Source organism: Colletes latitarsis, chromosome 6 (assembly GCF_051014445.1).
Source record: "Colletes latitarsis isolate SP2378_abdomen chromosome 6, iyColLati1, whole genome shotgun sequence".
Classification (NCBI taxonomy): Eukaryota; Metazoa; Arthropoda; class Insecta; order Hymenoptera; family Colletidae; genus Colletes; species Colletes latitarsis.
The window spans coordinates 7,812,741-7,839,093 of record NC_135139.1 but is presented as its reverse complement, the minus strand read 5'-3'; the positions used below and the strand labels follow the sequence as shown (position 1 = coordinate 7,839,093).

Here is a 26,353-nt window from a genome sequence, read left to right as displayed (position 1 = left end):
CAAATTGTAAGGGGATCCTCGTAAGAAAGCTTTAATCTTCGTAATAGTTTTAATAGGTCGATGATCAACAATGACTAGCTTATGGCCACTGGTGGTCAACAGTGAGGTTGACATCAAGGTCAGCGGTCCAATGAAGATTCAGAAATGGTCAAGAGGTGGGACCAATCGAAATAGTGTTCTCTAGACCAAGCGGTTCTTAACTCTTCACGTTGACACTGTCTCCCCACTCTTTGACTTCCCCACTCGAAGACTACTGCTGGACAAATTCTTCAGTACCCCTGGAGCATCCAGGGGACTCGGGTCTCGCGGGCTGAAGCCAGGCCATTCATGGAGTGCTGACCATTGGGGACCAGGAGTGACCAGGACTGACCAGGACTGACCAGGACTGACCAGGACTGACCAGAACTGACCACTACTGACCAGTGCTGACCAGTGCAGATCCGACTACTGACCACTACTGACCACTACTGACCAGTGCCGGACCGTGATGACCACTGGTAAGAACTATTTAAAATTCCTCTCCCCACTTCTATTTTGTCGTTTGATACCAATTGAACGTTATGGAACTGTCCAACGCTTTTGCTAAATTACGAATCGTTTCTTATGTTACAGCTGGACCTTTGGTGCTTCCTTGGTAATGGTAATTAATGTTCAACAAGTAGTAAGTCTACTTTACTTATTTGTATTATTATCACAAAATTGACCAGTTTATTTTATTTGTTTGGTCATAATTCGGTATTGTTTTAGTGTCTGGGTTAGGTCTGGTTATTATGTTTTCCTCCTCTATTTCTACTTCTGCCTTATTTTTTGAATTGGCATAATTGTCTTGAATCATGTACCATTTTTGTTTGTATATTATTTGATGTATTTTGTTTGTATATTATTTTATGAATTTCGATGTCACTAATTAGAATAAGATTTTTATTCTTGTTCTATTTCGCTACGATATTTTGTTTAATTCTTGGACATCTTCATTCTTTGATTTCATCATTGGATTTTCAATTCTGCGTTGGATTTTCAGTTCTGCGTTGGATTTTCAATCTTTGTTTCTGTTCGTCTTTGAAATTTGTATGGTTCTTTGGACAATTTTTGGAATCATTTGCTATTTTACTTCAATTCTGCGTTGGATTTTCAATCCTGCGTTGGATTTTCAATCTTTGTTTCTGTTCGTCTTTGAAATTTGTATGGTTCTTTGGACAATTTTTGGAATCATTTGCTATTTTACTTCGACATTATACTCTCGTTACGCAAGTATAGGTAGAATACTTTGTTTGTAACATGTGTAAATTTTGTACATTTCCTTAGGTAGGTCTAGCATCGATAATCTTATGGATTCTCACTCTTCGGTACATCAGCACGACAAATTATTCCATCGCTTCGTCTAGTTTGCATGGTGTTTATTAAATTTCCTTTCGTATGTCACTAATATGTGTATCAATTTTAGTTTCAGGTTATTCGCAGGGACATCGAAGTAAGACGCCACAACCGCCGATGGACATTTAATTCTAAGTCGATTAGATTTAAGCTTCGTCGCGAATCTTAAAATTAACGTCGAAGATTTCTTTATTGTACATATTTTCGCGTTTTACCAAGCAATTATTCAACAAGTAGCTTCTCGTTTTCTCGTTCCCTCGTTCCTAGCTTCGGTCACCGCTGTTTCATCGATTGAAACATGTGATCGGCCGTGTATCTGGTCCGAAAGATCTAATCGCCTTCCCTTGGTAAGCTTGATTGAGGGAAAACGGCACTTCGTTGGAAGGTGTGGAGTTTCCGTATTCTGCGGAAACGCATACCTTCCAGCGGAAGTCGACACTGTTTCAGGTACTCTCTCTTTGTCAGACAGCCTAAGTCGGGTCCTTCGGGCTCCCGGCGGGTTGCGTTGGAGAAATGGAGACCTCGATTCGGAGTTGCAGTTCTCTGTTTTCTTGTTGAGATTGAGTTAGCAAGGGCAGTAGGTTCGATCCTCGGATCCGCTGCACGGTTCAGCGTCGCGTCGCGTCGCGTATCCCACGATTTAGCTTCATCCCTCTTTTTAACCACATAATTGCTTGGTACAACTAAATCAAGGAACTTTGTTTCCTTCTATCGTCCGAATTTTAGCTTCAACTTAACTAGACTTGAGCTTCGACGTTAATTTTAAGTCTCTAGTGTATCTGCGTATGCCAAGTAATTATTTAACAAGTAACTTCTCTCGATTCGTTTTCTCGTTTCTTGCTTCGGTCACCACTGTTTCGTCGAACGAAACATGTGATCGGCCGTCCAGTTTGTCCGAAAGATCTAGTCGCCTGCCAATGATAGATCGATTTCTAGAAATAGAAATTAATCTACCAAGGGCAGTGTCGATTCGATCCGAAGATCTGATGCACGGTTCAGCATCGCGTCGCGTCGCGTCTCCCATAATTTAACTTCACCCCTTTTTAAACGAAATAATTACTTGGTACAACTAAACTAGAAGATTGAAGGAACATTGCTTCCTTCTATCTCTCTAGTTTAGTAATCTAGTTTGTAAGAATGTAAAAGGAAGATCGATGGAACTTTGATTCCATCTATCTCCCTTCGGGTCTCCACTCGCAGCAACCTCCTCGTGGTGAGACCTGGTAATCGGTGTCATCCACGATAGAAAAATTATTCTTCGTGGATGACACCGAGCTAATGGCTGCGAATTTAGAATTGTTTCTTGATATAATAAACAAATTTAGATTTATAATTAGGCAGGTGTTTGGTTAACCATTATGTTAGGCAGGTTATTTTTATTTGACGACAAATTCTTTTGAAAACTCTTTCAACTTCGTTGGTTGTGCATCTTTTATTGATTGCACTTTCGTTTGTTTCTTCCTCGACCAACAATCGTTGGTCACAGAAGATATTTATTAATGGAAGGTGGTTGGGAATCGATTAGTGCGAGTCTCCATTCGCAGCAGCCACCACATGGTGAGACCTGGGTAATATTATTTAGCGTTTAATAAATAATCGTACCACTCCTAGCTGGGTAATGCAATTACTAATTAAAAACTAAATAATATTAGCAAATTGGCTGCAATTCACCTTGCATAGGTTATCATAAATATAGACTTTCTTCACTAGGTTAGTTTCGATTCTCATTGATTCATCAAAGATTCTAGAGTATTGTCTCAGATGAGGTATACGAATAGATCTTTCACTCAGTGTACTTTTCCGACCCATTTTTATCGGGTCCCGAAACCCCATTACCATTTTCGTGTCACTCGCAACATTACCAACAGGTTTAGAAATGAATTTCAATCCCTTTCATAGTTAATTCACATGTATTTACGTACACACTACAGCTGTCTGCCCATCAATACCAGTGAACAGTTTCTTAACTGACCACCAACCATGAGAAGAGGACGCTAAAATCACCCCCGAATTTTCAGTCGGTATGGCAGTCAGATTGGGCCACGAAAGTCCATAAGATGTAAGGTCTATTCGTATACCTCGTTTGTGCTTTCACCATATGGACTTTCGTGGCCCAATCTCACTGCCATACCGACCTGAAAATTCGGGGGTGATTTTAGCGACCTCTTCTCATGGATGGCGGTCAGTTGAGAAACTGTTCACTGAATTACTATTGATGGGCAGACAGTTGTAGTGTGTACGTAAATACATGTGAGTTGACTATGGAACAAATTAAAAAACGCAATTTTCAAATGACCATAACACCTACAATAGTGAATATATTTCAATGAAACTTTTTTCTGAAGTAGAACCCATAGGTACCTACAAAAAAGTATTAGACAACTTTCCACAAAATTGAAAAGTTCCAAATCACTCTGAGAAAATTATTTTCGGTTGCAGGAGTCAATTGCAATAATTTTTGGTGAATACACATACCTTCGAAATCCTACACATTTTCAAGAAAAAAATTCTCGTCGAGGTTATCCTAGGTAGAAATCGCGATTAAAAGAAATGCAATAAACATTCCAAGTTACCGAAAATTTATTTGAAAATCAAACGCGAAAAAATAATCGCAACACTAAAGACAATCGCGATTATATATATATATTATTTACAACTTGCAACGCGATTAATATTTGTATTTCGCAACACTACTGCAAACCAAGATTAATGTTTACACGCAACTCTACCCTGGAAAAACAAACGCGAAAATTTTCATTATTCGCAACTCTAAGTGGAACTATACAATTAATAAAAATTATTTTCAACTTTAACTAGACAAAGAAATGCGAATAATTTATACTTCGCGACGCTAATAACAAACCGCTATTTGTTCTTAATCGCAACACTACTCGTTGAAAACACTACGCGTTTGAAAAAAAACACGAAAAGTATTAATTGTTCGCAACTCTAACAGTAATCATGATATATTGATATTAATCGCAACGCTATCCTACAAGCAAACGCGATTAATATTCATATTTTGCGACACTAATAAAATCGCGTATTAAATAATGCGCAACGCTAACTTTATTAACGATGACAGCCGTTCCAGGTTGGATGAACTGATGCTGAAGCAGGTAGGTACCAGTGTTATGTTTGAGGCTTTCTCTATATCGCAACACTACATTAAAACAAACGCGATCAGTGATTATTCGCAACGCTACACCAAAAGCAATCGCGAAGAATATAACCGATTGCAACTCTAAAAGTAATCAAAATCGGGATATTTGCAACGCGATAATAGCTACATTTCGCAACACTAATGCAATCCGAGATCAGTCTTCATACGCAACTCTAAAGTTAACTATAAAACTAATTATTTGCAAAAGTAACTAACATTCATGTTACGTAACTCTAATGCAAACCACGATCAGTGCTTACTCGCGACACTACTCTGAAAGCAAACGCGAAAATATTCAGTTCGCAACGCTAAATGGAATCGCGATCAGTTCATAATATTCGCAACGCTATCTTGAAGGCAAACGCAATCATTTGTATTTCGTAACATTAATGCAAACCGCGATTTGCCCCAAAATATTGGATGTTGTGGTACAAGCACCATCTGAAAAACTACAACTAACTACTATGACTACAGACAAATACAGTGACTAAGTAGTAACAGAGAATAACTTTCCATCCTCATCCGAAGATGAAGATAAAGAGCCATTTGTTGTAGCCCACTCTTGAGACAATTTGTCAGGGCCTCTTCGACTCCGCAGAGCCTTTTCTCTCTTCGGCGGTCCTGCCAAAGCCTGAAACTTAATACTAGGCTCAAGATTCCGAACAACATAGAGTCCTTCAACGATTCTAGGAATCGTTATCAGAACAGATATAACGAAACTCGAGCGGGACGAGCGTTTCGGGAAACCTACCGCGAACGAACGCGACCGCGGAGGGCGACAGTAAAGCCGCGCGATTCCAAGAATCGAAACTAAAACCAAAACAAACGGTACAATTCGCTTGAATCAGCTAACGTTTCGACTCTAAAAATCGAACTACAAGAATAGGTCTGCCACAGAAATAAAATCTGTAACAGCTCTATCCTGACCCTACCTACTTACGACTAACACACATACCTGAAAGTTAAGTTACCTACCTACCTAACGCTATATTTAAAAAATTCCAAAACTCATTCTCGCAAACATACGCTCCACGGTTCTCACACATAATGTCCGGGCGCAAAAGCCTACACTAGAGAGGATTCCCCGGGGTTCCTCCGACACCCGAACATTTCACACAACATTCACTCTCTAATGTACGTACCAATTTCCTGAAATCAGCTGACAAATCCAAGTGGACATTGCGTATTTATATTATATGTATTACGTTATTTTTATCTAGTAGAATTTTTGATAAAATATATTATTGTATAAATGATCGCAATCGACTTTCATTCTGTTATTTAAGACCAAGAATCTAATTGCCGTACATATTTGATTAAATATTTCATACTATAATCTTTGTGTATACAAAAAATATGTAAATGATGAAATAGAATTTTTATTGTAAATTATTATGTACTTTTAAAACGGCGCACTTTCACAGCCTAACCACACACACATGTGAAAAGTACGTCGTGCACGATACACTAGTATTGCCAGTTGCATATATATCGATTATTGTTATAAATCTAAGTCATCATGCCCGTTGCCTTCACTCACCTAAGCAGCACCTGGGCACTTGGGTGAGATTAGGCAATGAACACGGAAATGTAACCTGAAAATCCTGAACTTGAAAAATGATTATAGTGAATACTAACGACTAACGAAGTAGTATTTATTTATTTCTTTTACTGAACTTTCTATTTGTGCTAAATGAGAAACAAACATTTAATATACATTAATGATGAAAAATATTATTAATAATGAAAATTACTCTGATTAAAATTGAATTATTTAAGTGGAAATACTTTAATCACCATTTTACGATAAAATAATTTACTTTAAAAATTGAAGATAAATTATTGATGCAAACTAATTAAAATATTCGACCCTCGGGCAATTCTGTCATCAAAGCATATTTTTTAAAAATGAAAACAATTCATAATGCATGATTCAAGAATTTATCCGGTGCGAAATATTTTCTTGTGCATAATTTGAAAAATATTTTTCAATATGTAAGGAAAGGCTTTGGTATCTTTGATACAAAGTTATTAAAATATATTTATATGCGAGACATGAGTAATGTAAAAAAATAATCAATATTCAAAATTATATATTCAATAATCATTATTATAGCAAATGTAATTATGTTAATACAACAATTTACTTAAGTTATAATTCAGTTGTCTAATTAGAAATCGCGGTGCACAAGAAAACCCTAGCCTACACTAAAAAACATATAATAGTAGTACATGTTACTACTCACGGGTATAATTCATACCCGTGGTCACTGTATTTGTCAAAGATTGCACGTATACAACTGGTCACCCGCGTCGATTCGGACCTTTTTGTCCTACGACGTGATTGGGGACCAGAGGAATAAAAATTGGCATGCAACTCACCAATTGTAGAATGCCAGCACCCGCACGACGATGTTGGCTAGTAGGAGTCATCAGCGATGTCATCACCGAAATCAGCAAAGTAGTCAGCAAGCGAAATCATATTAGGATCCTGTAAAAAGAAACAGCAAATATAACACTCTATTTCATAAATTGTAGAGATTTTCATTTTAATAAGAAAATGTCTGTTAATATTGCAAATTTAATATAGCAACATTTCGAAGAAACAATTTTTTTCTAAACGTACTCGGAACAAAGTACGAAGATACTTACATTTTTTGCTCCTAGCATCGCCAAATACTCCTGTTCATGTACGCACTGACTCTACTATCGCGATTCATGAAGCAAAGAGAGCCCCGGTGCTCTGACTAAAATTCACGAGAGCTCAATATACACTGACTCGAACTTCGCGTGTCCCTAAAATCGAAACAATGATTTACTAGAAGCCACTGTGCTTCGAAAAACAAGAAATTAAACGACACAAGCACTGAATTTACTGACCGCATTGCGCGCGGTCGTCAAAATTTCTATAAGAAAAAATGAAAATTTGGGATTAGAAATAAAAAATAATTTAATAAACACACAGATCTGACTATTTATCGATTTAGTATTAAATTTCATCAATGAAAACACAAAAATTGGTAAACATATATAGGTACATACTCACTTGTTATAATGAAGTTTAGTTTGCGAACATTGAATTTCGTATTCCCCCGATTTGCGATTTCCCAGCATCAATGGCGTCTATCCATTGTATGCCGGTGGTGTCCCTTCCAGCCAAATTGCAGCAAAATCTGTAACAGAAATAAAACAAAAATTACAATCCGATGCGTTAAAATAAATGTATCCACACCTTAATTAAAGATCGTCTGAACCCGAAATATGGTTTGTGAATTGATAATTACGAGTAGATATCATAATTGATGTCGATTAGATATGTAAGAAAATGCACGAAACTGACTCGACTTTTTTCGCGATTCCGGCAGAATTTCTAGTTGATACTTGTTAATATTACATGAAAGCACCAACAAAGATTAACGTAGAGTACTATGAACGATTTGGGACATTCAGATGACAATAATTAAAAATTACGTACCTAATTATACGCAAAACTGTCAACGCACTTATCACCCCACTTTCCAGACGAAGAATGACGAACAGGATCAGGCACGTCTACCGCGCGAGGAGTGGGGAGTGGGGTGAGGGAGTCACGTACACCGTCTCAATTCTCGATGTATATTTTAAAAGAAAGATTAACCTTTATATTTCGAATAACTGAAAATAAAGTAAATACGGAAAATAAATAAAATAAATACAAGAAGATACCAAACAAACAATTAATTACTTAATTGACGTTATACTCTTGTGACGTCAGAATGCAAGCTTCTCATTGGCTCTGCTTGAACATTGAATATCGACCTGTTATTGGATGCATAAGTCACTAGATCGATTCGAATATATGTATTAATTTTAATCATAGAAACATAGAACGTGTTGATATTAGTTTTTACCCTAAATTTAAATCAGTTTCTTATATAAATGTTCCTTTTGTATATAGTATATTTTCTAAAGTTATTTGTCTCAATTTTCACTAGATCTACATAGAAACTTATCGTGATTCTGTGACGATACCATTGAGTCATCTGTAGTGCAGACAGATGTCAGCAGCAATAATTTTTTCGTGACACACGGATTAACGACCCAGACAATGCATCGTATAGACGTGTAAAAAACACAGTTTCCCGTGCCACGCGACCAAGGAATTACGAGCCCAGCTCCAAGGTGAAGTCGAGAGTCCGGCGACCAAAGATATAAACACGAACCGATCGAGTTTCCAAAGCACAAGTGCTACAATGCTAGCAATGGTAGGAATAAAATTACTTTTAAGAAATATCTTAGAATACACAAGACATAGGTACAGACGAGTAATAGATTGGAACGTTTTTCCAAAATTGGATGTTTTTATGTATTCTATACATAAACTACAAAATTTACATGAAAAACATTGATTAATTTTTCGATAAAATATTAATATATTTACATGTTATTAAGTACATATTTTCATCAATCAACTTCCATGAATAGTATAATACATCAATATGTCATTTTTAAGAGACACTATCGAATTCATCGAATATATCGATGTTCAAGCAGAGCCAATGAGAAGCTTGCATTCTGACGTCACAAGAATATATCGATAATACATCATTAAGTAATTAATCGTTTCTCTGATATCTTTTTATATTTATTTTAGAGCCACAGATCCTAAATATGTATATCATCAATGTTATTCGAAATATAATGGTTAATCTTTCCTTCGAAGTATACATCGAGAATCGAGACGGTGTACGTGACTCCCTCACCCCACTCCCCACTCCTCGCGCGGTAGACGTGCCTGATCCTGTTCGCCATTCTTCGTCTGGAAAGTGGGGTGATAAGTGCGTTGACAGTTTCGCGTATAATTAGGTACGTAATTTTTAATTATTATCATCTGAATGTCCCAAATCGTTCATAGTACTCTACGTTAATCTTTGTTGGTGCTTTCATGTAATATTAACAAGTATCAACTAGAAATTCTGCCGGAATCGCGAAAAAAGTCGAGTCAGTTTCGTGCATTTTCTTACATATCTAATCGACATCAATTATGATATCTACTCGTAATTATCAATTCACAAACCATATTTCGGGTTCAGACGATCTTTAATTAAGGTGTGGATACATTTATTTTAACGCATCGGATCGTAATTTTTGTTTTATTTCTGTTACAGACTTTGCTGCAATTCGGCTGGAAGGGACGCCACCGGCATACAATGGATAGACGCCATTGATGCTGGGAAATCGCAAATCGGGGGAATACGAAATTCAATGTTCGCAAACTAAACTTCATTATAACAAGTGAGTATGTACCTATATATGTTTACCAATTTTTGTGTTTTCATTGATGAAATTTAATACTAAATCGATAAATAGTCAGATCTGTGTGTTTATTAAATTATTTTTTATTTCTAATCCCAAATTTTCATTTTTTCTTATAGAAATTTTGACGACCGCGCGCAATGCGGTCAGTAAATTCAGTGCTTGTGTCGTTTAATTTCTTGTTTTTCGAAGCACAGTGGCTTCTAGTAAATCATTGTTTCGATTTTAGGGACACGCGAAGTTCGAGTCAGTGTATATTGAGCTCTCGTGAATTTTAGTCAGAGCACCGGGGCTCTCTTTGCTTCATGAATCGCGATAGTAGAGTCAGTGCGTACATGAACAGGAGTATTTGGCGATGCTAGGAGCAAAAAATGTAAGTATCTTCGTACTTTGTTCCGAGTACGTTTAGAAAAAAATTGTTTCTTCGAAATGTTGCTATATTAAATTTGCAATATTAACAGACATTTTCTTATTAAAATGAAAATCTCTACAATTTATGAAATAGAGTGTTATATTTGCTGTTTCTTTTTACAGGATCCTAATATGATTTCGCTTGCTGACTACTTTGCTGATTTCGGTGATGACATCGCTGATGACTCCTACTAGCCAACATCGTCGTGCGGGTGCTGGCATTCTACAATTGGTGAGTTGCATGCCAATTTTTATTCCTCTGGTCCCCAATCACGTCGTAGGACAAAAAGGTCCGAATCGACGCGGGTGACCAGTTGTATACGTGCAATCTTTGACAAATACAGTGACCACGGGTATGAATTATACCCGTGAGTAGTAACATGTACTACTATTATATGTTTTTTAGTGTAGGCTAGGGTTTTCTTGTGCACCGCGATTTCTAATTAGACAACTGAATTATAACTTAAGTAAATTGTTGTATTAACATAATTACATTTGCTATAATAATGATTATTGAATATATAATTTTGAATATTGATTATTTTTTTACATTACTCATGTCTCGCATATAAATATATTTTAATAACTTTGTATCAAAGATACCGAAGCCTTTCCTTACATATTGAAAAATATTTTTCAAATTATGCACAAGAAGATATTTCGCACCGGATAAATTCTTGAATCATGCATTATGAATTGTTTTCATTTTTAAAAAATATGCTTTGATGACAGAATTGCCCGAGGGTCGAATATTTTAATTAGTTTGCATCAATAATTTATCTTCAATTTTTAAAGTAAATTATTTTATCGTAAAATGGTGATTAAAGTATTTCCACTTAAATAATTCAATTTTAATCAGAGTAATTTTCATTATTAATAATATTTTTCATTATTAATGTATATTAAATGTTTGTTTCTCATTTAGCACAAATAGAAAGTTCAGTAAAAGAAATAAATAAATACTACTTCGTTAGTCGTTAGTATTCACTATAATCATTTTTCAAGTTCAGGATTTTCAGGTTACATTTCCGTGTTCATTGCCTAATCTCACCCAAGTGCCCAGGTGCTGCTTAGGTGAGTGAAGGCAACGGGCATGATGACTTAGATTTATAACAATAATCGATATATATGCAACTGGCAATACTAGTGTATCGTGCACGACGTACTTTTCACATGTGTGTGTGGTTAGGCTGTGAAAGTGCGTCGTTTTAAAAGTACATAATAATTTACAATAAAAATTCTATTTCATCATTTACATATTTTTTGTATACACAAAGATTATAGTATGAAATATTTAATCAAATATGTACGGCAATTAGATTCTTGGTCTTAAATAACAGAATGAAAGTCGATTGCGATCATTTATACAATAATATATTTTATCAAAAATTCTACTAGATAAAAATAACGTAATACATATAATATAAATACGCAATGTCCACTTGGATTTGTCAGCTGATTTCAGGAAATTGGTACGTACATTAGAGAGTGAATGTTGTGTGAAATGTTCGGGTGTCGGAGGAACCCCGGGGAATCCTCTCTAGTGTAGGCTTTTGCGCCCGGACATTATGTGTGAGAACCGTGGAGCGTATGTTTGCGAGAATGAGTTTTGGAATTTTTTAAATATAGCGTTAGGTAGGTAGGTAACTTAACTTTCAGGTATGTGTGTTAGTCGTAAGTAGGTAGGGTCAGGATAGAGCTGTTACAGATTTTATTTCTGTGGCAGACCTATTCCTGTAGTTCGATTTTTAGAGTCGAAACGTTAGCTGATTCAAGCGAATTGTACCGTTTGTTTTGGTTTTAGTTTCGATTCTTGGAATCGCGCGGCTTTACTGTCGCCCTCCGCGGTCGCGTTCGTTCGCGGTAGGTTTCCCGAAACGCTCGTCCCGCTCGAGTTTCGTTATATCTGTTCTGATAACGATTCCTAGAATCGTTGAAGGACTCTATGTTGTTCGGAATCTTGAGCCTAGTATTAAGTTTCAGGCTTTGGCAGGACCGCCGAAGAGAGAAAAGGCTCTGCGGAGTCGAAGAGGCCCTGACAAATTGTCTCAAGAGTGGGCTACAACAAATGGCTCTTTATCTTCATCTTCGGATGAGGATGGAAAGTTATTCTCTGTTACTACTTAGTCACTGTATTTGTCTGTAGTCGTAGTAGTTAGTTGTAGTTTTTCAGATGATAATTATATTACAACATTCAGTATTTTAGGATAAATTGCAGTTTGCATTAGTGTTATAACTAATTTTATAGTTAACTTTAGAGTTGCGAATAATGAAAATTTTTGCGTTTGCTTTTCCAGTATAGAGTTACGTATAAACATTAATCTTAAATTACAGTAGCGTTACGAAATACGAATATTAAGTGCGTTGCAAGTTGCAAGTAATATGAATTTGATCGCAGTTGTCTTTAGTGTTGTGATTATTTTTTCGCGTTTGATATTCTGGGTGGGATCCAAGAATCAGCTGTGAATCTCCGCAGCCTGATCTTCTTTCACTCCGTTGGGAAACAAAAGAATTCTTGTAATTTCATTTCCTGCCATAAGATGTGCTATAGTCGCTTTCTCTAACCTGTTGGCAATGTTGTGATCGACGCCGAAATGATAATGGAACTCTAGAGACCCAGAAAAATGGGCCAAAAAGATACATTAAGTGAAAGGTCTACTCGTATACCTCGTATGTGATGCGAGTAGATCTTACACCTTATGTACTTTCGTGGCCCTATCCAACTGCCATACCGACCTGAAAATTTGGAAGTGATTTTAGCGTCCTCTTCTCATGGATGGCGGTCAGTTGAGAAACTATTCACTGAATTAGTATTTATGGGCAGACAGTTGTAGTGTGTGCGTAAATACATGTGAATTGACTATGGAAGGGATTGAAATTCATTTCTAAATCTGTTGGTAATGTTGCGAGTGACACAAAAATGGTAATGGGGTTTCGAGACCCCATAAAAATGGGCCGAAAAAATACGTTGAGTGAAAAGTCTGCTCGTGTACTTAATCTGTGACAATACTCTAGAATCTTTGATGAATCAATTGTGTAGTTATTTTACTGATTGTAGTTGGTAGCGTTGGAACGTAGATATGAGGGGGAATACCGGAGTAGAGCGCCCGGTAGTGTGTATGGTGGTGTGAGGAAACACGTGTAGAAATATCTGTACGCTGGGTGAAAGATCTACTCGTATACCTCGTCTGAGACAATACTCTAGAATCTTTGATGAATCAATGAGAATTGAAACTAACCTAGTGAAGAAGGTCTATATTTATGATGACCTATGCAAGGTGAATCGCAGCCAATTTGCTAATATTATTTAGTTTTTAATTAGTAATTGCATTACCCAGCTAAGAGTGATACGATTATTAATTAAACGCTAAATAATATTACCCAGGTCTCACCACGTAGAGGTTGCTGCGAATGGAGACTCGCCCTAACCGAATCCCAACCACCCTCCATTAATAAAAATCTGTGACCAACGATCGTTGGTCGAAAAAGAAACAAATAAAAGTGCAACCAATAAAAGATGCACAACCAACGAAAGAGTTTTCGAAAGAATTTGCCTGCCTATCATAATAGTTAGTCTAAACAACCAAACACCTGCCTAACTATAAATCTAAATTCGTGTATATCCTACCTATCTAAATTCGTCTATATCACAATTCTTGATCTTAATTAAATTACTTTTGATAAAATACTTGAACACAATCTAACTATGCGCATTGCTATTTTGCGATGCGCATGATCGAAAAATACGCTTTTGGCAACCATACGATTTGTACATGATTACACTCTTACTAAATGTAAACAATGAATGTACATGTACAGTTGTTATCGAATGTACATGTACAGTTGTTATCAAATGTGCAACGCATTTTATTTTAACATTTAAATGACACCAAATACTGGTTGTGTTTAAAATTTGTGTTTAAATTACATATTTACATATATACAAATATGTAATTTGCATCTTACTCGAGAGTTACAAGGTTTACTTTATGAGTTTATGCAATTGAATGCATAGCATGAATATTTATATTCATGGCGTCTGTCAATTGATCATTTGACATTGCACAGTATTTTTTGTTAAGTAACGAAACAACCAACAAAATGTTGACACTAGGAATGTATCAATTAACTCATCCCGAAGTACTGTCAGAAGCTGAGCTTCGTGAAATGTTAGAAAATGTAAGTGAATGAGGTTATGTTCAGTGACTTTTATGTCCAGTGAATTATTATTTTATGAATTAAACTGTTACATATTTAATTTCGAATATGCTTGATGAAGTATGAAGTTCTTTGTTAGATGTGTAATTAAATATTGCATAACCTTGATATACAAAATTTACTTTATAACTATTATAACATCTTTTCTTAATATACACATTAAAAATACCGATCACTGACATTTATTATGATTATTCACATACATATTTTCTTAATCTGTTCATAGACTTGTATTGATTTCAATAATTATAAACATTTATCAAGATCCAAATTAATAGAATTATATAAACGAGTAGCAATGCCACTACCTCAAAGACAAAATGAAGAAAAATCCCAAAATTCAGATTCAAAGAAAAATAATGAAGGAAAAAGCCTGGTTAACGAATCGCATACAAATTCTGTTTCTTTGTAAGTAAAAATATTTATATGTAATCAAGAACATTTTAGATACTGAACATTATTAACCTTTAATATAAAAACAAATATAAAAACACTAACATTTTTTATAGAATTAATGTCAAGAATATAAGTAAAAATATAGATGAAACAAGTCAGCCTTTTTATGTGGCAAAATCAAAGTCTCCAGTAAACGACCTTAAATATATATCTAAGAAATCATATTTATGTAATTCAAATGACATTAAAGGCCATAATAATACTGACAAGCGTGTCAACAATGAGAAGCATGAAGTATGTATTTTTAATATATATGTATATAAGATTAAAAATTATAGAATTATAAGTAAATTAAAATGATTTATTAATAGAAATTACATTACCAATGAACTCATTTATAAAAACATTAATAAAACTTGTGACTGTTTATGAATTAATTAATTTAATTAAAATTAATTTAAAAACTATTATGTATTTTAGGAAGCTCCACTAAAAAAAAGGCAAAAAATTACATGGCCATAATAGTATTATGATATCAAATGTTTAAGGTAGGTAAAAATTATTTTCTTCAATTTACTATGAAGCAGACACAAGTTTTTATCAACTTTTTCTATGTAATATTGACACAAAATTGTAATGATAAGTAAAGTAAATTATATCAATAGGAAAATTGTAATTTAGTAATAATTTCCATTAAGTGAAATGTATTTTATTGGCTAACAAATAACTAAAACAATTTTACTTACCAGTGTCAATAAACATGTTTGTAGTATTACATGGATTCAAAGGTACAGAAATAATTTTATATATTTGAATAACATTTAAGTTACTTTTAATTGATTATCCGAAAATGTATTACTTAGAAGAAATATTTTATCTATATTTGCTAGTTCTATTTTAACCATAATATTGTAATTATCGATCAAGGAAACAGCAATTTTTTATAAACATATTAGTAGAGAAGAATTCAATTATAAATCTTTTAAGAACAGAATAAAAAGTGAAATAAAATAAATTAGAATGAACTTTTGATTATCCAACCTACTGATGTTTCTGAAGTAATATTACGCTCAGAGTAGGCGGGCTTTAGGTTGTCCGTGGACTGAGTGTTCTCCTTCTCGTTAACATCCAGAACGAAGATCCTGACGTTGATCCTTCTGATCACTCGGTGGGAGCCTATGTATGGTTGCTCCTACAACTTTCTGATCTTTTCTAACATGCAAAAGAAGTGCGTGCAGGATTGGAGATTCCTAAGATGAAGGGTCGTTGAAGTAGGTGACTTGACGTTGGGACAGGCTTGATCGCTCTGAACAGGCTTTTTAGCAAAAAGGCTCCCCTGGAATGCGAAGCGCCGCACTGAAAAAACTGCAAGTTCTCCTTGAAGGACCAAGGATGCGATGTAGCCGCCGTGCTTAGGCTTAAAAGCATCGTGAGCAGGATATCTGACCAGAGTATCTCTAGTGTGTACCTCAGCGCTGACTTAAGGATGCAATATAGCCGCTCCATCATACCGTTCGATTGGGGGTGAACCCTTGAATCCTTCCTTGGAGACGCGGAACTCCGTGAATGTCATCTCCACCGCACTGAGGACACTCTTGTCGAGGTTGAAGCATAGGTTAGCGGCTCGCAAGGTCTCAAACAGCTGCTCGAGTTGCTGCAGGTGGCCCTCGTGTAACGCCAATACTATGAGGCAGTCATCCACGTAACACCTGACAAACGGTAACTTCCTCAGAAGGTGATTTATGATCCTCTGGAAAGTCTGGGCCGACTTACTCGAAGAGCCTAAACAGCGTGATGACGGCTATCTTCGAGATATCATAAAGTTTAGAACAATGGAACTTTTGTTAATTGAAATTGATTAAAAAGTGGTTCACAGTTTGGTGATTGATGTCCACAAAAACCTATGAAAAAGAGATAGAATACTGAAGCATTAAAAAGGAAATCAAACAGTTTTTACACAAAATAGGTTCTCATAGAACTAAGGAATTTTGTTGACTATAGCTGTTTGAAATTCCAAACATTTTATATTATAGGACTCGTCATGTATTTTCAATATTACTTAAATTACTTAATTTAGTCATCTGGCAATTGTACCTTTTTTGACAATAGGAATTGCCATACCCTAAAGCCATTTTTACCTGCCCCTTGGGACTGTGAACACCTACCCCCATACAACCCTCAGTGGGTGGGATTTAGAGTCTTGGGAGAACTGGCCCACAAGGAATGGGCAAACTTCTGATTTGCAAATAAAATCACCGCCTATTTTTTAAATCAGTATATAATCACGGATCAGAGAAGTTACAAGTTACGAGTTACGAGTTACAGTTACAATAAAACAGAACAGTGACAGATACATAGACCACAAGGTTACAAGTTACAAGTTACAGTTACAATAGAACTCAGTTACAAGTTACAAGTTACATCAGTTACAAGCGAACAATTACCAGAATATACAAGAGAATACAAGTGTGAAGAGAGTAGACTTCAAGAACTTTACGAACCATTGTTAACACGTTATCTTTGTATACATTTTGTATATATTTGTATATATTTTGTTAATAGATTTAAGGTGTTTGTAAATAGTTATTGTACTTATCTATTTATTACATAACTCGGCTCCACGAATTTTGTGGGGGCTAACAATAGCTGCGTTTTAATATTATTGTATTTTTTCAATGAATCAACGAACAGGCGGAAGACCAAATATTGTAATTTTGAATTTGAAAGCGAAATACAAGCATTCTTAAATGGATGTTCGGTCTCGGCTGCTTTCGATTAGTATTCGTCGGGCTTCGTGCTCACATGACGGAAACGTTACACTTACAACTGAGCCTAAAACTACATTGGATGATGCAACAGTGAAAGCAATAGCGAGATGGAAGAATTATCGACCGTTTTCATCTTTCTTTTTTCTAATGTTTCATATTTGATGACAATCCATTACGAAATTTAGGCCCTTCTAAGTTCTCGGTCGATCAGTGTTTTAACTGCTATGAACTCCTATAAACGTTCAGTAAATGTCTCTACAGATATATAAATACATTATTTATACAGATGTATAAATAAAATTGTAATTGTATAATTTCAGGGCGATTTGTACTTAGACGTATATTTTATAGGGCATCTGTATAGAATTATACACTCAAAATTTTTGTCTGTGCCCACTCTTTCGTGGAAAGCTATTTTTTTAATGCACACGTGTTAGAGAGTTGAAAACGAGAGCGAAACTTTTGCCTCGACAACGGACGCGTGTCACGTACACGACTTCGAAACTGTTTACAATGCATCGAGGATTGCGATGAGCATCGATTCACACACGATAAACGACCACCCTGTGGTTCCTATAAATACCTTTGTCACTGGAACTCGAACAATCAGTTCAATTCTTGACTTCTGTCCGACCGCAAGGTTACCTTAAACACAATCATCATGGTTATGGAGGTGAGAATATTATTCGGTCGTTTGTTTAGTTATTGAGTTTCGTACAATGTTACATATCTCTAAGCTAATTCATTAGCAAAACTAGCTAATATCTTTTGTAGTATACAGAATATTCTTAGATTGCCTAGACAAATTTTGTTAGGGGACATTTTAGTGGGAAATTCTAGAGGCGAAAATAAGACGAAAATCAAGAATATCAATTTCTTGATTGAGGCTTCGTTAAAAACTTATTAAAAAATTAAATTGAAAAATTTCAAATCGTTCTGAAAAAATTATTTTTAGTTGCGGGGATCAATTACAATCATTTTTGGTGAATACACATATACCTAAAATCCTATGCATTTTCGAGAAAAAAATTCCAGCAGGTACTGAAATTTTTAGACGAAATTAAAAAATTTCAAATCGTTCTGGAAAAATTATTTTCAGTTCCGGGGGTCAATTGCAAACATTTCTTGTCATTACATATACCCCCGAATTCTTACGCACTTTCGAGAAAAAAATTCCTTACCGAAAATATAATTTTAGGCCAGAAATGTCACCTCAAAATTTCATGCGAATCTTTAAAACGTCATAACTTCTGAACGGATTGAACGATTTTAATTTTCAAAAACGCAAATGACGCGTATTTTGATGAAGAATATGTAGAAATCGTAAAAATATTCGAAAAGTTGATCCTTGACCCCGCAAAATGAGAAAAAGCCCATAAAAATGGACCAATTTTCAAACAGCCATAACTCTTACAATAGTCAATATATTTTAATGAAACTTTTTTCTGAAGTAGAGCCCATGGGTACCTACAAAAAAGTATTAGACAACTTTTCTGTAGGGCGTCAAACAAAATTACTAAAAATGAAAAAGGAATTTTTAAGAAAAATCGACAAGGGGTAGGTGCCTAAATTTTTCGACGAAAAAAAAAATTTTTAATTAATTCTGAAAAAATTATTTTCGGTTGCGGGGGTCAATTACAATCATTTTTGGTGAATAAACATACCCTCGAAATCCTACCCACTTTCTAGAAAAAAATTCTGTACGAGCGGAATTTCAAACGCTAATAACTTTTTAACGAAGCCTCCATCAACAAGTTAGTATTCTTGATTTTCGTCTTATTTTGGCCTCTAGAATCTCCCATTAAAATTTTTCCCAGGGGTGGCCGAACATCCTGTATATCAGTGTTTATTGAAACGCATACAAAGACTTACCACATGTATAGTAAAATCATATAAATGAAACCTATAGAAATTAAATGCTAGCCATGCTGAAAATACATAATACATATGTCATTAAAATGATCTTTAATTCCCAAAATTAAAATGAAACCTAAGATTGTTGTCTTTCGAGATCGCAGATCATTGGTAACAATACGACGTTAATTATTTTCTTCTTGAAAAGAATTTGTCCATCCCCGCTCTAGATCAAAGTACCTTCTTAAGTACTTACGTAAAATGTTAAAGTTTTGACTGCGTCAAACGATTAATGTTATTATTTCGTGACGTTACAGAAAGTAGTAATCGTGATAGCGATTGGAGTACTCGCAACGTGCAAAGGTTCCGCGATACCCGTGCCAGCTTTGCCAGTGGCAAAGCTCGCACCTGTACACGCAGGTCTGGATTACGATCCCCATCCGCAATACACGTACGCCTACGATGTACAGGATAGCCTGACCGGGGATTCGAAAAGCCAACACGAGAGCAGAAACGGCGACGTTGTTAGCGGTAGTTATAGTTTTATCGAGGCTGACGGCACGAGGAGGATCGTCGAGTATACGGCAGATCCTGTAAATGGATTCAATGCCGTTGTTCACAGGGAACCAGTAGCAGTTATCAAACCCGCCCTTAAAGTTGCTCCTGTCTTTGCTCACCTCTAAGCAATTCTTAAACTACGCTCAAGACTACCGTTATTACCACCATATTGTTTGGTTACTCTCACTATTCTATTTTTCATCTCACCGCAAAAATATGCAAATTGGTGTGATGTAAAAATAATAATCGTTCCTGATGTGATTCACGGTTAGAAAAGTGGCCTTGAGAGTCCATTCAAAATGGATCCAACTGTAGAGTTATCATCGTTCATTTTTATATTGGTCCTGTATTTATATTTGTGACATTATGTTGTTTGCCGATAGCAAGATAAGGATATGATCATCCTGGTTCCGTTCATCGTATTAATTTTCTTCGACGAAGATATTCGATCTTGACTTATTGTACTATGCATTTGTGATGATAAAGAACTACGTAATTTTTATAATTACAACGGTTGTTAATTTTGTATGAGTTTTAAAGTAATAGTAAATTGAATAGTAATAACAATTGAATAAGATTCCAATAGTATTCAATAATTATTGGAAAGAAAATGTATTTGCCTTTGTATACTCGACTAGTCATCTCATAATGTACATATTGTAATGATTTTATAATTAAACGTTTGTATTAAAGTATTTTGTAACATAAATGTATTTACCACGTATCTTCACTCCCTTTCATTCTACCTTTAAGTTTAAATGTGAAAAATATTATTAGATAAATATTATTCATTTCGTATTACTAGGATATTGATGATGATATAATATTAATATCAACTATTAACATCGGTATACCGCATAGAATTGTGTGTGTAGAAAAATTGCAATTTAGTAACATATTTATAGATAAACAAATATTATTATTTTTCGGTGCATATACAGGGTGTTCGGTCACCCGTGGGAAAAATTTTAATAGAGGATTCGAAAGGCCAAAATAAGACGAAAATCAAGAATACCAATTTGTTGATGGAGGCTTCGTTAAAAAGTTATTAACAATTAAATTCAAAAATGTCAAATCATTCTGGAATAATTATTTTCGGTTGCAGAGGTCAATTACAGTCATTTTTGGTGAATACACATACGAAATCCTACCCACTTTCGAGAAAAAAATTCAAGTAAGTGCTGAAAGTTTTGGGTGAAAAAAAAGACTTTCGAATCGTCTTAGAAAAATTATTTTTAGTTGCAGGGGTCTATTGCAAGCATTTTTGGTCAACAGACATACTCCCGAAATCCTACTCAGTTTCGAGAAAAAAATTCCTTACCGAAAATATAATCTGTGGCCTGAAATGTCTGTCCGAATTTTCATGCGAATCTTTAAAACGTCATAACTTCTGAACGGATTGGACGATTTTAATGTTTAAAAAAGCAAACTACGCGTATTTTGATGGAGAATATGTACAAATTGCAAAAATATTCGAAAAGTTGGTCCTTGACCCCGCAAAATGAGAAAAACCCCATAAAAATGGTCCAATTTTCAAACAACCATAACTCCTACAATTGCGAATATATTTCAATGAAACTTTTTTCTGAAGTAGAGCCCATGGGTACCTACAAAAAAGTATTAGACAACTTTTCTCTAGGGCGTCAAACAAAATTACTAAAAATGAAAAAGGAATTTTTAAGAAAAATCGACAAGGGGGTGTGCCTAAATTTTTCGATGAAAAAAAAAATTTTTAATTAATTCTGAAAAAATTATTTTCGGTTGCGGGGGTCAATTACAATCATTTTTGATGAATACACATACTTCCGAAATCCTACCCACTTTCTAGAAAAAAATTCGAGAAGGTGTGAAATTTTTCGACGGAAAAAAAGAATTTCAAGTCGTTTTGGAAAAATTATTTTCGGTTGCAGAGGTCAATTACAATCATTTTGGGTGAATAGACATACCCCCGAAATCTTGCGCATTTTCGAGAAAAAAATTCAGTACGGCCGGAACTTTAAACGTTAATAACTGTTTAACGAAGTCTTTATCAACAAATTGGTATTCTTGATTTCCGTCTTATTTTGGCGTCTAGAAACCCCTATTAAAATTTTTCCCAGGGGTGGCCGAACACTCTGTATAGTCAATAGGAATAATATACGAAAAGTAACGATAAATAAAGTTTTCATTAATAACGATGGTCTGTCTTCGTAACATATGACCGAATAAAATCCATGTAAGGCATTCGCTTAATTGTAAATTAATTAACCTACATATTCCGACATTAATTTCTTGGTAATGTGTAAGAGTTAATAATAACCTTGGTTCGATGCAAGTCATATGAGACCTTCAGCCTTTCCTTTATCCGTATTCTCATTTTTATTACTTGCAACAATTAATAATTTAACATGTACCATTATAAATGAGGATTGAAAATGTTATTTTGTGTAGGATATTAAATTTTTTAATCGGTCGAACAAACAGTCAAATTAACTCGGTAGCGTGATTCTTCCCCACCGTCTCGCTTACCTCAAAGAAAGTATAAATAGGACCACCACTACCGAACATTTTTATTCTTTCAGGGTCATCCGAGGTGAAAGGACTTCTGAAATTGGGTTCACCTTGTGGTAACTCCTGAACTTTCAATGTACACGCTACCCCTTGCTAGCAGTGACCACTGAAAATCAATATTATTTAATATTATTTAACCATTTGACAATTTTTGTTATATTCTTATGATCTATCCTTTTGTATTCCCCAATTTATTTTCTTATTGTTTTATTCTGATAAATCTATTTAACCGTTTTCAAATTCTTCCTCTATTACTGTGAATGCTTAGTTACAATTACAAAAATCAAAGAGAATTTATCCTCCTGTATAGTGATGTGAATGATTAGAAACTTAATAGTAATTTTAATTATTTTTCATTTGATAATTAGTACATTTTTCTTTATTTTTTTTTACGCATCAGGAATATTATCAGTTAAGTTATTTAGAGTTTCGTTTGGAATATCGGACCAAGTATACTTTGTTCATTTTTTAAATATAAAGACATTGTTATTGATTTTGATAGATATAGATATTGATTAGTTCTTTTTCATCGTAAACTTTCCTTGCAAGATTATTTGACACGTTCTCGATAATTATTTCTAAAATTCTTGTAACATTTTCATTATGTGTAACATTAAAAGGAGATTTGTAATGTGATATTTTGTTTAATACTGTTTTATATAATATAATTAAGTTTTGTTTTTCTGTTATCTAAAAGTAGATTTCAGTTTAAGTGCAAGCTTACTTTCAAATTCATCGTGAGAAAATCCACAGAACACGTCGTCATCCGCCAAGTGATTTGTACATTAATAAGTATTTTAACTTTGTATTAAGTTAGTATTAAGGCCATAATATACGAATGTCTACTCTGCCAAACAATTGTTGTGAAAGTTTTTTTTGATAAAATAATTGCTTAACAGTGTTAAACGTGGAGATCGAAGGGTCTTTAATTCCTTTTATCTCCTTAATTTAGTAATCTCAATTATAAGAATGTAAATGGGAAATCGATGGAACTTTGATTCCATCTACATATCTCTAACATCCTCCTCGAGTTGAGATCTGGAAATCTAGTGGCTATTGGCTGCAGAATAGTTTAAGATATGAAGAAATATTATTCTCTGTAAATTTTTGTAAGACTTAAAAATATATGGAACTTTAAATGTTTTAACGAAATTAAAGATTCTATGAATCATTCATGGATTTCATCAAATGTTGAGACTAGTTCTACTTCGTTCAATGGTGTCTTTAGGTGTTCATGTTGAATGAATGTCTAAATACAGATGAAAGTTATCTTTACTCCCTTCACTGCAGACGTAAAAGCATTCAACTTCGTTTTGAAGAGGACCATGTCTATGTTATTTTTCAGAAAAAAATATAAATATTATTCTAAACCCAAACGGAATTTTTAGCAAACAGCATTATGTCGGTCATGAAAATGAAAAGAACTCTTGTGCAGAATGATTTCCATAATTAACGTTATATAGAAGTTATGTTTCGAATGAAAGAAAACTAATAACCGTAAATGTAGAATTTTTATTAAAAATTTAAAACCAGTCATGGTAAGGTTACTATTAGATTGCAATTTCCACCGTATATGGCGCGACTATCTGTTTCTAGACTTTGTCGGTCACGTTGTATGCGACACTAAAATGGTAATGGGCCCTAAGGCCCCATAAACTGTGGGCAGAAAAATGCATTAAATGTCAAGTCTATTCCATACCTCGTCAATACTAACGTCTTATTAATTGTAAAGAAATTGCTATAAAGCATAGTTGTGTACAGTTTATTGATCGGATTAAATTGTAGTTTCAACAAATTTCATTATGATGAGTCCCATGTCTCTTGAAAGTTGCAATTTCTAAAAAATTATTGAATCGGTACGAAACACAGAGGAATGCATTTTTGAATCATATTCTTACTTGTGAAGAGATTTGAATGTATCACTATATTCTAAAGTAGAACCAATCCAGTATGGAGTAGCAAAGAAAAGATGAAACATGTTCAATGAAGGTTAAAACAAAGTTGTCTGCAAGTAAAGTTCTTGCTACAGTGTTTCAAAGTCACAAAGGAATTTCAATGATCTGTGGCCAATAAACTTTTAGCAACAAAAAATTATTTCCCAGATCTCAATACGTGTGACTTCTTTTTACTCCCCAAGATTAAAAATTATTTTAAAGTTTGCCATTTTCATACAATTGGAAACATTCAAAAGGACGTAATCGACACAGTGAATGGTCTTAATAATGAATACTTTCAGTATTGCTTGAAGGAATAGTAAAAACGTCTTCATCGATGTATCGCTTTCCAAGAGAACTACTTTCAAGTAAATCACTCTAATTTGTAAAAATTAAACATAAATTCGCTACAATTAAAATTAGAACAGTCTCGGAGGATTCTCGTGATTTTTGTAAGATTATCAAGTTTTCATTCTGTTCTAAGCAAGATATTCAAGCAAGTCAACATTTATTGAAAAACATTAATTTAATTAATACTTAAAAACGTTATTCTAAGAAATTGTACAAAAAGGGTCCATGAATTCTATCAGACTGCCAAAGGGGATCCATGAAAAAAAGATTAAGAATCACTGGTCCAGAGTAGATTATTCTGAAGACGATGGCTTCACATTCGTTTAATTTTCAAAATAACATTTTTTTAACAAATTATTCTCGAAACTTTATTGTCACATCTCGTAAACGATTACGTATGTACATTTGCGGCAATTTGGTTCGCTATAACATTGCGCGTGAAATTTAGGTGGAATTGAATTGTAAGTGGTCGAATAATTTGTATGCCGATACGTCAAACAGCGTCATCCGAGGTTGTTCGCCGAAATTACGAAAGGGAGTGAACTCTATGTATACGATCATTGTATCCTTTCTTTCCTTTCCCAATCTCTACATTTTCATGCCATCGACACATCATGAATTTCAAGAGTGACACTACAAACAGCGACAGGAATAATACCGATTCGATAGTATCGATAGCAGAGAATGAAAAAAATGATAAGAAAAAGAGAAGTCTTCTTACTTCGCATCTCCCAACATTTAATAATTATATCAAACGGCAATTACCGCGGGATGCCCCAGGAAAACTTAGGGGAAAACACGTTAACCGTTCTACTCCGATAGTTTTATGTGATTTGAATAAAATTTTATATTCCTTCTGAAGATCTGGGTTAGGATAAATTTTGCTAAAAATCTGAAAATGAATAATGATGATTATGTCTTGTTTTTTAATATGCATATTCATTATATTCTATTCAGTTGATCAACGTTAGAAAATGTGAATTCCTCGGAAAAAGGAAGCAACAATGAAAGAAGCAATATCTATAGCTTGACTATTAATAGTCATTTATGGATTTATCAAATCAAAAATTGGTATATGGATATACAATTTCAATTAATATACATAAGATTTAATTGTTTACGTTTATGAAATTACGAAGCCAGAAAATAATTCGAGAACGGATCTTGAACTGATGGTTAAATGGCGAACAATACAGAATACAAATTTCGCAAAATGACGGAAAAACTATTTACGAAGATGGTTGACATTGCCAACTTCATAACGAACCTATCGAGAAACTCTTTGCAAGTAAACCCTTCACAGAGAATATTCTTAAAACGATCATGTCGCGAATTAAGAGTACGATGCTCGATAGAGCCGCGCGAAGTAGATTAAAAAGTGTCGTAGCATGATGTAAATGTTAATCGATAATGATCGCGCAACCAACGTAAACTTTTGGCAACAGGGACTGTTTACCAAGGTGGAGGGTTAACCCGAGTTG

At 34.6% G+C, this 26,353-nt stretch overlaps 3 protein-coding genes across 4 annotated transcripts in view; all 3 read left to right on the top strand.

Annotated features, from left to right (window-relative positions):
* Positions 1-26,353, top strand: part of Nha1 (Na[+]/H[+] hydrogen antiporter 1) — a 572,935-nt gene that overhangs the window by 433,775 nt on the left and 112,807 nt on the right. The gene's annotated exons all lie outside the window — the stretch shown is intronic.
* On the top strand, positions 14,033-15,826 carry LOC143342513 (uncharacterized). 2 transcript variants are annotated; one of them, XM_076766480.1, is made up of 4 exons: positions 14,033-14,422; positions 14,688-14,869; positions 14,971-15,172; positions 15,342-15,826. In XM_076766480.1, exons 1-4 carry the CDS (start codon positions 14,345-14,347, stop codon positions 15,348-15,350), a joined length of 471 nt encoding a protein of 156 aa, XP_076622595.1. In that variant the 5' UTR covers positions 14,033-14,344; the 3' UTR covers positions 15,351-15,826. The 2 variants fall into 2 exon arrangements, with proteins under 2 accessions (XP_076622595.1, XP_076622594.1); XM_076766479.1 differs by having other exon boundaries at positions 14,040-14,422; positions 14,971-15,151; positions 15,338-15,826.
* Cpr4 (cuticular protein 4) lies at positions 17,952-20,756 on the top strand. Its single transcript, XM_076766696.1, has 2 exons — positions 17,952-18,298; positions 19,797-20,756. The coding sequence occupies exons 1-2, from the start codon at positions 18,287-18,289 to the stop codon at positions 20,160-20,162; spliced, it is 378 nt and encodes a 125-aa protein (XP_076622811.1). The 5' UTR covers positions 17,952-18,286; the 3' UTR covers positions 20,163-20,756.